The sequence below is a fragment of the Aethalodelphis obliquidens genome, unplaced genomic scaffold (genome assembly GCF_003676395.1).
Source record: "Aethalodelphis obliquidens isolate GAN/ISIS:26980383/991018 unplaced genomic scaffold, ASM367639v1 scaffold131, whole genome shotgun sequence".
In the NCBI taxonomy this organism is placed as follows: Eukaryota; Metazoa; Chordata; class Mammalia; order Artiodactyla; family Delphinidae; genus Aethalodelphis; species Aethalodelphis obliquidens.
In genome coordinates this window covers 939,122-953,662 of record NW_020838075.1, presented here as the reverse complement: position 1 = coordinate 953,662, position 14,541 = coordinate 939,122, and the positions used below count along the sequence as shown (strand labels likewise).

The window sequence follows — 14,541 nt, the reverse complement described above, 5'->3', positions numbered from 1 at the left end:
ACACCATGGTCCCATTCTAAACTGTTCCATCCAATACCTCATGCTTCAAGGAGCACAATAGTCTCAAAGCTGCCCTGGAAATTGAACAAATGTAACAATTTCCCTTGGCCGTGTTTTCAGTAATTCTAGGGACGAATGCAGTTATTGATATTGCTTCCACTTCAGCACGCTTTGCTGACTATAACCAACTTCAGGGTTGGGAGGGGGATTAATTCTATAACTTAACATACAGGTAACTACTGCCTCTTCCATTGTAAAAAGCCTATTGAAGGCAAAGGCAAAAGCTACATTCTAGCATTCATTTTGAATTAGTTCTGCTATATTAACTGTTCGTAAGTATCAGTACTTATTAATAGCAATTTATTTGACAAAGTTGAGAACCTGCAGACCACCCCTCAAGGCTTGGTCAAGGAAGAATTCTGGACAACAGGCTCAGACAGTAGATTAAGTTAAATAAGTTGGGGGTGGGATCATCAGAAGGCTGGCAGTCTGCAGTATGGGGCTGGAAAAGGGAGCCACCCTTCCCTTCCAAGGCAAGGGACGGGCTTTTTGGCGAGGAGAGACAAGCGGTGGAACTCCGCTGTCAAAGGATGTGCTTGGGGAGCCAGCTGAAGTGCATGCAGTATTGGGACCATTCAGGCAACTTGAGTTATGAGGCTGGGCATCGCGAAGGTCGAGGGCTCAGGCCGTTCTCAGAGGCTTGTGGTTCACCTGGCAAAAGACAACAGTGATGACTATGGGAACCAGGTGCCCTGCTCTCCCAGGATCCCATCTGGGTGAACAGGCTGCAGGGAGGATGCATACTTCCATGAGTACTCTAGTTTTTTCTGGTACCCTACCTCACCCCCTTTGCCAAGCAGTCATTTGCATTCTTGTATAATAATGAATTACTTACTGCAAAGGGGTGAAGGGAGCCAGATCCGTGCTTGCACAGGCCCTCCTTAGCTCCCAATTATCCACTGCAGACCTCAAGGAGACTCCAAGGAACCCAGCTCGAAGGTCACTGATTCAGTCTGGTGCTTTTATTTATATATGCATTTTTTATTTAACACACTCTTTGTTTTTGTTGTTTTGGCTGTGCAGAATGCGGGATCTTAGTTCCCGACCAGGGATCGAACCCACACCCCCTGCATTGGGAACGTGGAGTATTAACCACCAGACTGCCAGGGAAGTCCTTTAACACACTTATATAGTACTTACTACATGCTAGGCACTGTTCTAAACACTGCAAATATCTACTCATTTAATCCCCTTAACAATTCAACAGGGTAGTTACTTTTATTAACCCAGTTTTAAGGTGAAGAAACAGGTGCAGAGAAGATTAACTTGTCCAAGGTCACAGTTAGCATGCACTGGGGCCACGATTCACACCAAAACAGTCTGGCTCTAGGTCCTACTCTCTGATCTCTACCATAATCTACAGGTGAATAAACAGGCACCAAGAAAAGCAGTGATATGCCCTGGAATTAATTTTCAACAGGCTGCAGCTAGTTCCTTCTACCCGTGGGGTGACCAAGAGCACAGGCTCCAGAGATAGCTGGCCTGGGTTTGAAGCCCAGCTTCACCAGCTGTATGACATGGGCTAAACTGGAAGTTCAGTTTCTTTACTTTGTAAAACCCCACATACCCCAAAGGAAGTTTGATCTAAAAATATTTTTAAACCATTTGTGTAGAAGCTTAGCACTGTGTCTGGCACACAGAAAGCAATTAATAAATGTCAGTGGCCCCCCCAGGCCTCCTGGGTGCTGGCCCCATGCTAGGCCCGCTGCATCACATGCCGTAAGAACCTGGCGATTCGGCTCCACAGCCCCCGCCCTAGAAACCCTCACCTGGGAGATGCTGACGCCTGTGAGTCTCTCCACGCTCTCCGGCAGGCGGCTCAGTATGTCCAGCACTTCCCCGGTCACTTTGGCCGCCCCCATGGCCCCACTTCCACTGGACACCAGTGTGATCTTATTGGCCGAGGTCAAGGGACCACTGATCTCCTCTGCCACCTGGTAGGTAAGATGCCCACTCAGCACTTGTGGTCTGACCACACCCATCCTAAGACTCCTTACTCTGGGTTTTAAGATCCTTGTCCTTCACTTTTGTGAGGATCACCCTTCCTCACTCTGGTCACTGGCTTGTAATTCTCACCCCGAATTTATGGCCCCTAGCCTGGTTCTCCCCCAGACCCTCATTTCCCTCACCCCTCATTCCCTCATCCTGTCCCTCCTCTGCTTTTGTCCACACGACCCCCAGACCTGGGGCAGCTTCTCCAGCAGCATGTCCAACTGAGCAGCCTCCTGGTACAGCTGGAACGCCTCTGCCTTCTTGGCCATCTGCTCAGCCTCGGCCCGGGCTCGGGCCCCTATGGCAAAGGCCTCGGCTTCCCCACGCATCTGAGGAGGGTACAGGACGCCTGGGGTACTGATGGCGGTAGTCAAGGACAAGAAATCCCAGCACAATCCCACTCCCTCCACAAGCCGGCAAGAGCCATCTGCTAACTCACCCGCACGGACTCGGCTTCTGCCTCTGCCTGCATGATCAGCTGGGACCTGGGCAGAGAAGGGAGTGGAGGGAGGAGCTGAGGAAGAGCCCTTGCGCTGGGAGAAAGACTCCACAGGAGGAGTACAGGTAAAGAAGGCATCAGCAATTCGTCTGGGGGCGCCCAGGTGGTTGAAGGAGCCGCAAGGGGCCAGGAAGGGGTGTTTACTTCTCTGCCGCTGCTAGGCGCTCCAGCTTGTAGCGCTCGGCTTCTGCCGGCTTCCGCACGCGGGCCTCCAGCTCCTTCTCCCGGCGGGCGATCTCCTGCTCCTGCACTGCCACCTGCTGGGCCCGCTCCACCACCTGCACCTGGACCCGCTGTTCCTCGATCTGCTGCTTCGTCTTGGCCACCTGGCAAGGAGGGATGCTCAGAGTCAGCTGAAGAGCAAGCGGCCAGGAAGCAGGCAGGGAAGCTAGGGCCGGGGCTCCTGGGCGGGATGTAAAAATAGAGCAGGGGGACTTCCCTGGTGGCGCAGTGGTTAAGAATCCGCCTGCCAATGCAGGGGACACGGGTTTGAGCCCTGACCTGGGAAGATCCCACGTGCCTTGGCCACAACTACTGTAGCCCACGCACCTAGAGCCCGTGCTCCGCAACGAGAGAAGCCACCGCAATGAGAAACCCGCGCACCGCAATGAAGAGTAGCCCCCCTTCGCCGCAACTAGAGAAAGCCTGCGTGCAGCAACGAAGACCCAACGCAGCCAAAAATAAATAAATAACTTTTAAAAAAAGACTTGATACTGTGTCAATTCAAAAAAATTTTTAAAAAAATAGAGCAGGCACATGAAGGCGGTCCCAGTGGGCTCAGCCTGCCCAAGGGAGTCCGTTTCCCGTACAGATCCAAGGCATGGCCTGAGGAGCGATGCGGGGTGGCCTGATCTTCCCTATCAGAGCCAATACCAACAGTTAGGGCTGTTCCCCACGTAGTCTCAGCTTCAGGGCTGGATAGGGCTGGAACCCAGCAATTCTCCCTCAGGCCAGGTGAAGTATCCCTCCACTGAACTCCTATCACCTTGTTTCTCCACCAAGTCTCCCTCTAGAGTATGAACACCTGGTGGGCACTGAGTGCATGGTAGCCATCCTCCACCTCCAGTCACGCTCAAATCCATGCACTTCTCTCCATCTGTGTGGCGGTTACCTTAGTGCAAGCCACTGTCAACTACTGAAAAGTTCTCTCACCGACTTTTTTTTTTTCTCTCTCTCACCAACTTTCTTTTTGGGGGCTGTGTGTGTGTCATTTTTATCTTTTGTATGTGGTCCAAATTAAAAAAAAAAAGTAAACAGTGATAGGTTTCCTCCCACCTATTTCTCAAGCCACCTGGTTGGTTCACTTTCCCTGCAACCACCACCGTGAGCAGCTTGTCGTGTATCCTTCCCGGGATACTGTAAGCAACTACAAGAACATGTATACATAGAGTTCCTCTTAGGCAGATTTCATTTTCTTATCCCTTGCAGAGTAGAGGGATCAGAAGGCTCTTGCCAAGATGTCGGTGAGGAGTTCGGGGGAGGAACACACTTCTTGCCTCATTGCTCTGGCTCAGGTGTGCACCATCTCCCCTGTGGGGCTCATCAACACAAGAGATGGTGCCCCTGCCTTTACAGTGAACACCCATCTGTTCACTCCAGAGGAAGGGTGCTTCTGGATGTGGCACCCTGTACTGTCTTTGACCCTAAAAGTTCAAACCTGTTCCAAACTGGACTAGTTGCTCTTGGCCCCCATATGCAGCATCACGGTGTTCCTGTGTTGGAGCCTACCCACTCCCCCTTCTCTCTCTTCTTCAGACTCAACCTCCGGCAGCTCCCTCAGAAAGAGTATGTGGGGGACTTCCTTGGTGGCGCAGTGGTTAAGAATCCGCCTGCCAATGCAGGGGACACGGGTTCGATCCCTGGTCTAGGAAGATCCCACATGCTGCGGAGCAACTAAGCCTGTGCGCCACAACTACTGAGCCTGCGCTCTAGAGCCCGCGAGCTGCAACTACTGAAGCCCACGCACCTAGAGCCCATGCTCCCGCAACAAGAGAAGCCACTGCAATGAGAAGCCCGCGCACCGCAACGAAGAGTGGTCCCCGCTCACGGCAACTAGAGAAAGCCCATGTGCAGCAACGAAGACCCAATGCAGCCAAAAATTAATTTTTTTAAAAAAAGGAAAGATGGCTTCCCTGGTGGTGCAGTGGTTGAGAGTCCGCCTGCTGATGCAGGCGACACGGGTTCGTGCCCCGGTCTGGGAAGATCCCACATGCTGCGGAGCGGCTGGGCCTGTGAGCCATGGCCGCTGAGCCTGCGCGTCCGGAGCCTGTGCTCCGCAACGGGAGAGGCCACAACAGTGAGAGGCCCGCGTACCGCAAAAATTTTTTTTAAAAAAGGAAAGAGTATGTGGGCAATAAGTTTTTTCAGATCTTGCTTCTCTGAGATTTTCACTCCACTCTTCTATTTGAATGATGATTAGGTTGAGTACAGGTTACTAGGTTGTTATTAATCTTCCACCAGAATTTTTAAGGCATTGTTCCAGGGTATTCCAGCTTCTTGAGAAATCTGAAGTCATTCTGATGCCTGACCCTTTGCTTGAGATCTGTTCATTCTCTCTGGAAGCTTTTAGTTCTTTTCGTTATTCTCAGTGTTCTGAAATTTCACAGTGATGTTCTTCAAGGTAGATGTTTTTCATTCACTGTTTTGGGCACTTTGTGGACCATTTCAATCCAGAAAGTCACATAAACATGTCCGAATCTTTTCACTGATGATTTCCTTCTGTTTTCTTTGTTCTGTTGGGTCTCCTGGGCTGGCCTCTAATATTCTTTCCCAATTTTTCCATCTGTCTTGTCCTATTTTCTGGGAAATTTATTAGAATTTCTCTTCCACTATGATTTTTTTTTCAGTTCTTCCATTTTATTAATTTCTAAAAGCTCTTTTTTGTTTTCTATGTCCTGATTTCCTAGATGTGAACTACTCTCTTATCACTGAGGATATTTTTTTTTTTTAAGCTTTCTTCTCCCTGCATAGTATGTATCCTTCAAATTGCTTTGCTCTGCTTGTGATTTTGGCCTGTCTTCCATGTTGCAGGATCCCTCATATGTCAGGGATTCCTTGCTTGTCTGCTCACAGGGAGGAAGGTCTGAAACACTGAAGGGAAACTCTGGGTATGTGGGTGAGGCTCATTGGCTTTGAGCTTCAATCTAGGCTGACCTAGGCAGTTCATCTGCTGAGGAACCTCAGATTCAGGATCTTCAAGTCTTTCATGTTGGATTGGTCATGTTCCCCAGAGCAGTCTTCTGATTTCTTCTTTGGAAGATGGGGGTTCTGAGAGCCATATGGGGTGAGTGGTTAGGGGAAGTGGTCACTATTCAGTATTCAATAGGCAGACAGGGGCTTCCCTGGTGGCGCAGTGGTGGAGAGTCTGCCTGCCGATGCAGGGGACACGGGTTCGTGCCCCGGTCCGGGAAGATCCCACATGCCGCGGAGCGGCTGGGCCCGTGAGCCATGGCCGCTGAGCCTGCGCGTCCGGAGCCTGTGCTCCGCAACGGGAGAGGCCACAGCAGTGAGAGGCCCGGGTACCGCAAAAAAAAATAAAAATAAAAAAAATTTAAAAAGGCAGACAGCCTCTTCAGGCCTGTTACTGGTTAAGTACTTAGGCCCTCACCTGTGTCTGGCTGGCCCCAGGTCATGCCCTCTGTTTTACTCTCATCAGATAATAAACCCCTGAAGTCTACTGGGGCAGAGAAGGGAGCATTACCCAGAGGCAGGGAGCCAGAGCGCTCTGAGAAGTCACTTTTCACCTGTTTCTCCTTATTTCAACAGTCTTCGTCACAGCTCCAGAGGCCCCTGGTGCTGCCAGCTCCTGAGCCTCAGATCATTTCATTGTTTTCTCCCCTTCGGCTTTGGGCTCAGCTGTCTCAGACCTCCTTGGTCAATTACCACAGCTTTCCAGCGTCCAAAATGATGCTATGGTTTCTGTTGCTTCTGTTCCTGTTCTCTCCAACTTTTTTTTTCTTTAATCACCTTATGTGGATTTAGTAAGGTTTTAAGAGGGAGTGCAATTAGCTGCATTTATGCAATCCATCATCTTTGAAAAACCTTCTAACTCATCTTCCCACTTCCTCTTTTTAAAAAAAATTTGTATTTAATTTATTTATTTTTGGCTGCATTGGGTCTTTGTTGCTGTTCTAGTTGCAGCGAGCGGGGTTATTCTTTGTTGCGGTGCGCGGGCTTCCCATTGCGGTGGCTTCTCTTGTTGCAGAGCATGGGCCCTAGGCGCGCGGGCTTTAGTAGTTGTGGTTCGCAGGCTCTAGAGCGCAGGCTCAGTAGTTGTGATGCACGGGCTTAGTTGCTCCACGACATATGGGATCTTCCCGGACCAGAGCTCCAACGCGTGTGTCCTGTGTTGGCAGGCAGATTCTTAACCACTGCGCCACCAGGGAAGCCCCCTTCTCTTCTCTTTTGATAATCAATCAATTCTTCACATAACAGCTGTACTGATCCTTGTGAAAATGTAAATTAGACCAGAGCACCTCTCTGCTTAAAGTTCTCCAATAGCTTCCCATTGTGCTTTGAATCTTCTAAGTCTCCATCACGGCCACTCGAACCCTAGTAAACCTGGTCCCGCCTGCCTCTCCCTACTCACAGCACACCAGCCATACTGGATCAGAAACCTCCTTTCTGTTCCTGGGACACGCCGAGCTCTTTGTTACATCAGGGTCTTTGCATGTGCCAGTCCCCTGCCTAGTCACTTGCCACATATAGCTATTTAAATCAAAATAAAAAATTTAAAAATTCAGTTCCTCAGTCACAAAAGCCACATTACAAGTGCTCAACATCACAGCACAGATATAGAGCATTTCCATCATTTCAGAAAGTTCTATTTGAACAGCACTGGACTAGAATGTTCTTGGCCCACAACTCTTTACATCGTTGACTCTTTCTCATCTTCAGGATTTATCTCATGTATCACTTCCTCACCGAAGCTTCCTCTGATCACCCCCGACCTAATAGAGTATCCCCCCAGTAAAGTACCACCTATGTATTTCCTTCATAGCACTTCATGTAATTTGAGCCAGTGAAGGTTATTTGCTTATTAGTGGTTTCGGGTATTATAACGTAAAGCTCCATGAGGGCAGGAATCTTATTCCGTCTCATTCATACTTATATACTCACCTCCAAAACAATGCCTGGCACATAACAGGCATTTAACAGATACCTGTTGAGTAAATCCTTATTTCCCCAGCACCTAGCACAAAGCCTGACTGGCACAAAATGAGGAACTAATAAAAGCTGAACAGAACCCAAACCAGCCCAACCCTTTGATGTGCAGACAAGCCATGTTGAGAAGAAGATTAAGGACCTTATCCTTGGGTGGGTTAAGTCCCGCCCAAGCTGGTGTTTTCCACTATGTTAATGCTTCTCAAACTCCAGTGTCTATCAATACATGAATCGCCTACGAATTTTGTTAAAATACAGATTCTGACTTGGTCAGTTGGGCTGGAGCCTCAGATTTTGTATTTCTAACAAGTTCCCCAGGGATACTGATGTTGCTGGGAGGCAGACCACACTTTGAGTAGCAAAGTACTATGCCACACTCAGGTACCTGTCAAGCCATCCAGGGATTTAACGTCATAACTAAAGATGTGTTGCATTTCATAATTTCACCCTGTACCAACTCTTGGCAAAAATGAATTTCATAATATTGCTACCCTTTGGGGAAAGGTCTCAGAGTACAGTTGATTCTTGTTATTTATGGTAGTTCTGTTTTATAAAGTAGCCATGAACACTGAATTAACAAAACACTTATTTTGTTCCTAAGGGAAATACAGGTATAGGTTCCTGTGAGCCTCTGGTCACAACAGATAAACAGGTCAATATATATCTTTTTTTTTTTGCCAAGATGTGCAGCATGTGGGATCTTAGTTCCCCGATCAGGGATCGAACCCACACCACCTGCAGTGGAAGCACAGAGTCTTAACCACTGGACCGCCAGGGAAGTCCTATATATCCTTGCTTTATGTGTTTCTGCTTAAAGACACCATATGTAACATATCTGGTGATTCGTTAACAATGAACTCATGGCCAGCAGCACTGTAACTCATGCCTAAAAGAAGCTTATCTAACACACGTCTTCTCCATCAGGCACATCACAGCCTTCTTGCACTTAGGAACACTAGACGGCACTTCAGCACTACATTTGGGGACATTTTAAACTGAAATCACCAAAAAAAAGCACAAAAGTGCAAAAAATGTGGCAGTGAATATACTATGAAAATGACACTGTTTACAGTAGGAGCCGAAACAAGAAGGCAGAACATCTTCTTGTTCAACCTCAACTGGGAAGCACATATCAGGCAACTCAAATTTTTCTCCACTCTGCGCATGTTTGCAAATAGTCATCAGTACAAAAAATACTGGTTCTGAGGTAACCAATAAATTTTAGTGATGAGGCAAATTCTCAGTTATGGGATCCACAAATGATGAGGATCGACTACACCTCCCTGCATTTTCAAGGGCCCCCATGTCTCATTTTGTGGGATTCAAAGCCCACATTTTCCTTCCTCACACACTTCTGTGATCACCAGGGCTGCTGTGGGCCCATGGAGTACCCCTGTGCAAATTAGAAAAAGGCACCTCTTCCTCTGGGTGGATGCAGACCCATTCACCCAGGCCCGATGTGGAGCATGGTTGGATCTTAGCTCTGGATCACCCCCTCATCCAGGTGCCCTGGCACAGGGCACAACCTGCCTCAAGCCCGTGATCAGCCCTATAGAGGGTATCCTTTCTAGGCCTTTTCTTTGCTTTTCAGCTGAAACGTTTAGGTCTTTTTTTTTTTTTTTTGCGGTACGCGGGCCTCTCACTGTTGTGGCCTCTCCCTTTGCGGAGCACAGGCTCCTGACGCGCAGGCTCAGCGGCCATGGCTCACAGGCCCAGCCGCTCCGCGGCATGTGGGATCTTCCCAGACCGGGGCACGAACCCGTGTCCCCGGCATCGGCAGGCGGACTCTCAACCACTGCGCCACCAGGGAAGCCCCGTTTAGGTCTTTTAAATCTTCCTCATAAGGAGGAGCTGGGTCAGAAATGGAGGGCCAGAATAAGGGGATCAGAGTTAGAATATGAGAGAGAGTGGTGGCCTGAGAAGAACGGGGAGGGAGTGAAGTCCAGCCTGGCCACTGGGCCAGCATAGGGGCTCTGACCTGAAGCTGATAGGCCAGGTCAGCCTGTGCTCGGCGGGTGTTGACCTCAATGTCATATGCAGCCTTCTTGAGCTCGTAGTCCCTCTGCGCCTTGGCCATCTCGATCTCACTCAGGTACTGAGCAGACACCTTTTCTTGCTTGGCTTTCGCTTCCTGTGCATGCAGAGATCAGGCAGGGAGTCAGAGTAGGGAGAGGAAGGCCCCAGGGAGAGAGCCTGATCTCCACCAAGCTCCTCTGTCCTCACCCCAGGCCCGGCCTCATTTATATCCTCTGCCAACCCTGCTCCACCAGCCCCCACGCCATCCCCTCTTCCACCAGGTGCACAATAAGCCCATGGAGACCAAGCAACCCCCAAATCTCTCACCCGGATCCCAGCGTCTCTCTTGGCCTCCGCTTCCCCAATCCGAGCATCTTTTTGGACTTGAGCTGTTCGAGCCTTCCCCAAGGAGTGCAAGTAGTCCTGTGGGAGAGTTGCAGATATCACAGTCCTCGGGAAGGTTTAAGATGGGAGCAGGAAAGCAGGGAGAAGCAACTGCCTAGGTTTACCTGATCGTCGTGAATGTCCTTCAGGGTGTAGCTGACCACGCTGATGCCCATGTTGACCAGGTCTGAGGAGGCCACTTTGAAAACTTGCTCTGAGAATTTCTGCCTGTCCTTATAGATTTCCTAGGATAACAAGATGGAGGGAAGGAGGAACGTAAGCTCTCAGATCCTCTGACCACTGTCTCCTACAGACTAGCTCGGTCCTTAGGCCCCTCTCACTCTGGCACCCCTTCCAGATCTTTCCCTGCCCTCAGGCCCACCTCCACAGTCATGTGGGCCATAATAGCCCTCTGGTGGCCCTCCAGCGTCTCCAGTGCGATGTGGGCAATCTCAGCCTCCGTCTTGCCCAGGAACATCTGGCAGGCAGCTGCCAACATTTCCTTATTCTGGCCCTGAATCTTCACCTGTAGCCAGAATAGGGTTAGGGAGGGTGTGGTGAAGGTCTCATGAAGACAGGGAGGAAGCTGGGAGAGTCAAGTGCCTTGGGGATCCCTGGAGAAGCTGAGACTAGCAGAGAAATTTCTCCATAGCAAGAGGTAGGGAAGGCCATGGTCAGAAGATTCTTAATGTCTGGGGACAGAGAAGGTGATGGGGGAGTGGACTTTGAAGGAAAGGCTCTGAAAGCCTCACCTGGGCAATGCCAGTGACTGAGATGGGGACCCCATGGCGAGTGTAAACCTTTTCACTCTTGACATTGAGGGTCAGTGTGTTGAGAGAGATCCTAGGGGAAAAAGAAGGGGTGGACAGTGTGAAAAGGAGAAAAGAGAGAAAACGGGAGTTCCCTTTCCCTAGTTCTCTTGTTCAACCTACCTCTGGATTTGCTGGATGCAGGGCAGGACAAAGACACGTCCTCCAGCCACCATGACTGGGGGGCTCCGGCAGAAACCTGCAAGGTGAGGAGACAATGAGCTGCGGTGGCCGGTGGCCACGGTGGAGCTGGAATGTGGAAGACGACCGGGGAAGGGAGGGGGAAGCAATCCCCACGAAGAAATCTGGGCGCTGGCAGGAGCAGCGGGCAGTGTAGGCCTTGGAAGGATAGAGGCAGGGAATCACCACAAGTGGGTGGCTTGCAACCATGGGGGTGGGGTGGGCAGAAGGTCTGGCGCTGGGGAGCTGGTGGGGAGAGGGGGAAGGGACCTCTGCGGGGACTTGGGGGTCACTGGCTGAGCAGAGAACAATACTTACCGGAGACCACCATGGCCTCGTTTGGGCCACAGGTGAAAAACATGGCTCAGGCTGGAGCTGGAGGAGGGGGAGAGAAAGCCTTTGCTGATAGCAAGGGGCACTGTGGAGTCCACAGGAGTGAACCCTTTCGCTTTCCTGTCAGTCCCGCCCCGCCTGCAGACAATGCGGCCCCGTCCCTTCCGCGCCCACGGATCCGCTAAGGCTTTACCCTGTGAAATTTCGCAGTCACCCAGCGACTCCCAGCCCCTTGCCGCACCCCACCTTCAGTGACGACGGTTTCTCCCTTATCTGATAAAGCTCTCCCGGCCCCTGGAGACCCCCAGACCCTTGCGCCACCGTCCCTGCTCCTCCACAGCCCGACTCCATCTCCCCACCCCACCCCCCACCTACCTTCCCGGACGCGGGCAGCGGCCTGGCCGTGGTCCGGGGCAGGGCGGGGACGCGCAGGGGACCTGTGAGCCGCCGAGCAGAGGCCGCTCGCGCACAGCCTGCCTGGGAGCTGGGCCCGCGCTCGCGCCCTTGCCCCCAACCAGGCCGCACCCTGTCGCTGCGGCAGACGCGACCCCGCCCCCTCGGCCCGCCCCTTTCCCAGCAGGCCGCGCTCCGGTCCGCAGCCCGCCCGGGCCCCGGCTCACCCGGGCTGCCGAGCCAGCCCGGGGTCGGATGGGGCGACCCCGAATTCGCCGCCCCTCCGGGGTCTGGAGCCCTAGCCAGGCCGCTCCACGCCCCGCCCCACGGGACGTGACCTCAGTGGGTCTGGCACCGCGGGGCAAGGGAGATTGACTCACCTCGGATTTGCCCCGCGAGAATTAACTGGGAAAACCGCAGACTGGGCAACGTACGACAGCATCCGATTACCGGTTGCTGGGTTCCGTGACTCGGGAAAAAGGGGCTCAGGGGCCCGGGGAGGAGCGCCCGCTGGTGACTTGGCCGCGGCTCCTCCGGCCCAGGCGCTTGAAGGCCATGAGGAATGGGGGACCATGGCTTGCAAAGAGACACTCACATGACTGCTGACGGTAAATCAAGTTTATTTGTGTTCACAGAACATACCGGGCGACCCCATAGCCACCCCCTGACAGCCCATCGACCCCGCAGCCACCCCTTGGGGGCAACTTCGAGGAGATCGAAGGCCAAGGACCTTATTCTCAACGGTCCGCCGAAGCCTCACACAGTAGACCCGCGAGTTGAGATGCTGGAGGGCTGAGTATGTCACCTGCTAAACCTACTACGACCCACCACCGTCCTTGACTCCCAGCCCGGGCGCCTTCTCGGACCCGGGTTTCCTCCATCCCTCTTCCCAGCCTCGCTCAGTTCTGGGCGCCGGCCTCCACCAATCCCCCAGAGCCCAATAAATACCCAGAGATCTGCATTTGCAGCAAGGAGCACATCTCGCACTCCTGCATAAGTTAAAATAAATATTACATACACCCCTCCATCACCTAGGGGGACATACATAAATACATATAAATATTATTAGGAGCAATGAGAAATAACGACGCTCTCCTGCCACCCGGCCTAGCCCCGGCGTGTCGGTGCCTGTCTCTCCCAGGCTCGGGCTGGCATCTCCGCTGTAGTGTTCTGAGTGCGAGTTGCCTTGGGAGTCCCAGTTTGGGATACGCTCTTTCTCCCACCAGGTACACCCAGTGTTTCTTGGTTTTTCAGATTCTTCTGGGGATGTGGAGAGTCCGGTTAGAAGGCGGCAGGGTGTTGATGGAGAAAAGTGCTGAGGTCCAAAGCGTAGTCCGAGGGCTCCGAGGTCAGATTAAGGGGCTCGAGGACCGGGGGCACAACGGTGGGCGCGGGGGACTGCGCGCTGGGGGTGTCCTCCGGGACCAGGGGTGTCGACACACCCTCTTCAGCCATCAGGATCTGGCAGAAGATGATGGTGAGCAGGAGAAAGAGCAGCCTTTTGGCAGGGTTCGGATCCTCGACTGGCAGCTGACGCCGGACCTGTGGGGAGATAACAAAGGCAACAGGTCGGGTCGGGGCCCCGGCGTACGGCGGTTCGCCCTGCTCTTCCCCCGGGCTGTCCACTTCGGCGACACTCACCACTCGTGGGTAGAGGACCCTACGGCTGCGCTTTCGGTGCCCGCGGGAGGCGCTGGGGCGCGCAGCGGGGGCCACCGCGGTCTCCGGGAGAGGATCGAAGGTGAAGATCTCGGGGCCGGAGCCCCGTTGGGGTCCCGGGCTGGTGGAGGGGACCGAGGTCGGAGCCCGCAGGACGGTCACGGTGGGGAGGGAGCTTCGAGAGTGACACATTGTGCGCAGAGCTGAAGGACAAGTGGCCGCGCAGTCCTGCAGAGCTAGTTTTGTACCCCGAGAACTGGGCGGGCCCTTCTCAACTCCACCCGCTGCTGGGAGCGGTTGGCCGGTCGGCTGGAAATTCCGAAGTTTAAGCAAAGGGAGGGGGTGGAGAATTGGCCAGTGCAACCGTAGGCGGCTAAGTGTGTGTCGTGAGTGTGTGATTTGTGAGTGGAGGCGGGTAAAATTCCGGACTGCGGGCACATGTCGGGACATGTGGCTGCTGGAGAGGGGCTCACAGACAGTTTGAGAAGGTTCAGCCACAAGCCCCATCTCTGGAGAGGCAGGAAGGCTTACATAAGGAAGTCTGCCCATCCTACTACAATACTGACCCAGCAAAGTCAAGGAACCACAGTTACAGGTGCACATTCACAAGTTTGTAGGAAACATGGAAAACACACAGCCTAGGAGGGAAGTCACTACAGAAACAGCCAAGATGCCTAAGAGAAATGAACACCCTAGCACACACAGACAGACACAACCCTGCCTGCTTTAGCACACACACACAACACACACACACACAACACACACACACACACACACAAGCACACACACACACCACATTGTAGAGGCGGAAAAATTTCTCCTTTCCTTCTAGTTTCTTTGGCTGGTCTAATAATTAGACATAGGACAGATTAACAGGAGAAAACAAATTTAATTGCGTACTTACAGGAGCCCATGAAGACTGGAGACTCAAAGGCAGTCAGTCGGGCAATTGAGGCTTACATGCCATCTTCAGCTAAGGAATGGGAAAGAGGCCTGAGGCTTGAAGGGGAGGTGGGTAATTCACAGGAAGGTGAGAAGAGCAGATGTTTGCTA

The 14,541-nt window shown here is 52.3% G+C and overlaps 2 protein-coding genes across 4 annotated transcripts; both read right to left on the bottom strand.

Moving 5' to 3' along the window:
• Nucleotides 1-343: 343 nt before the first annotated feature.
• FLOT1 (flotillin 1) lies at nucleotides 344-11,987 on the bottom strand. Of its 3 annotated transcripts, none has more exons than XM_027099435.1 (13): nucleotides 11,812-11,987; nucleotides 11,422-11,478; nucleotides 11,047-11,122; nucleotides 10,867-10,957; nucleotides 10,497-10,640; nucleotides 10,240-10,359; nucleotides 10,058-10,153; nucleotides 9,693-9,845; nucleotides 2,696-2,877; nucleotides 2,492-2,537; nucleotides 2,244-2,381; nucleotides 1,830-1,994; nucleotides 344-711 (listed from the first exon to the last, which is right to left on the bottom strand). In XM_027099435.1, the coding sequence occupies exons 2-13, from the start codon at nucleotides 11,462-11,464 to the stop codon at nucleotides 682-684; spliced, it is 1,284 nt and encodes a 427-aa protein (XP_026955236.1). In that variant the 5' UTR covers nucleotides 11,465-11,478; nucleotides 11,812-11,987; the 3' UTR covers nucleotides 344-681. The 3 variants fall into 3 exon arrangements, 2 of the variants coding, with proteins under 2 accessions (XP_026955236.1, XP_026955237.1); XM_027099436.1 differs by having other exon boundaries at nucleotides 11,422-11,630; nucleotides 11,812-11,954; XR_003431232.1 differs by lacking the exon at nucleotides 344-711 and having other exon boundaries at nucleotides 1,894-1,994; nucleotides 2,244-2,409.
• Nucleotides 11,988-12,429: 442 nt separating this feature from the next.
• IER3 (immediate early response 3) lies at nucleotides 12,430-14,227 on the bottom strand. The gene is made up of 2 exons (XM_027099437.1): nucleotides 13,471-14,227; nucleotides 12,430-13,371 (listed from the first exon to the last, which is right to left on the bottom strand). Exons 1-2 carry the CDS (start codon nucleotides 14,089-14,091, stop codon nucleotides 13,111-13,113), a joined length of 882 nt encoding a protein of 293 aa, XP_026955238.1. The 5' UTR covers nucleotides 14,092-14,227; the 3' UTR covers nucleotides 12,430-13,110.
• Nucleotides 14,228-14,541: the final 314 nt, after the last annotated feature.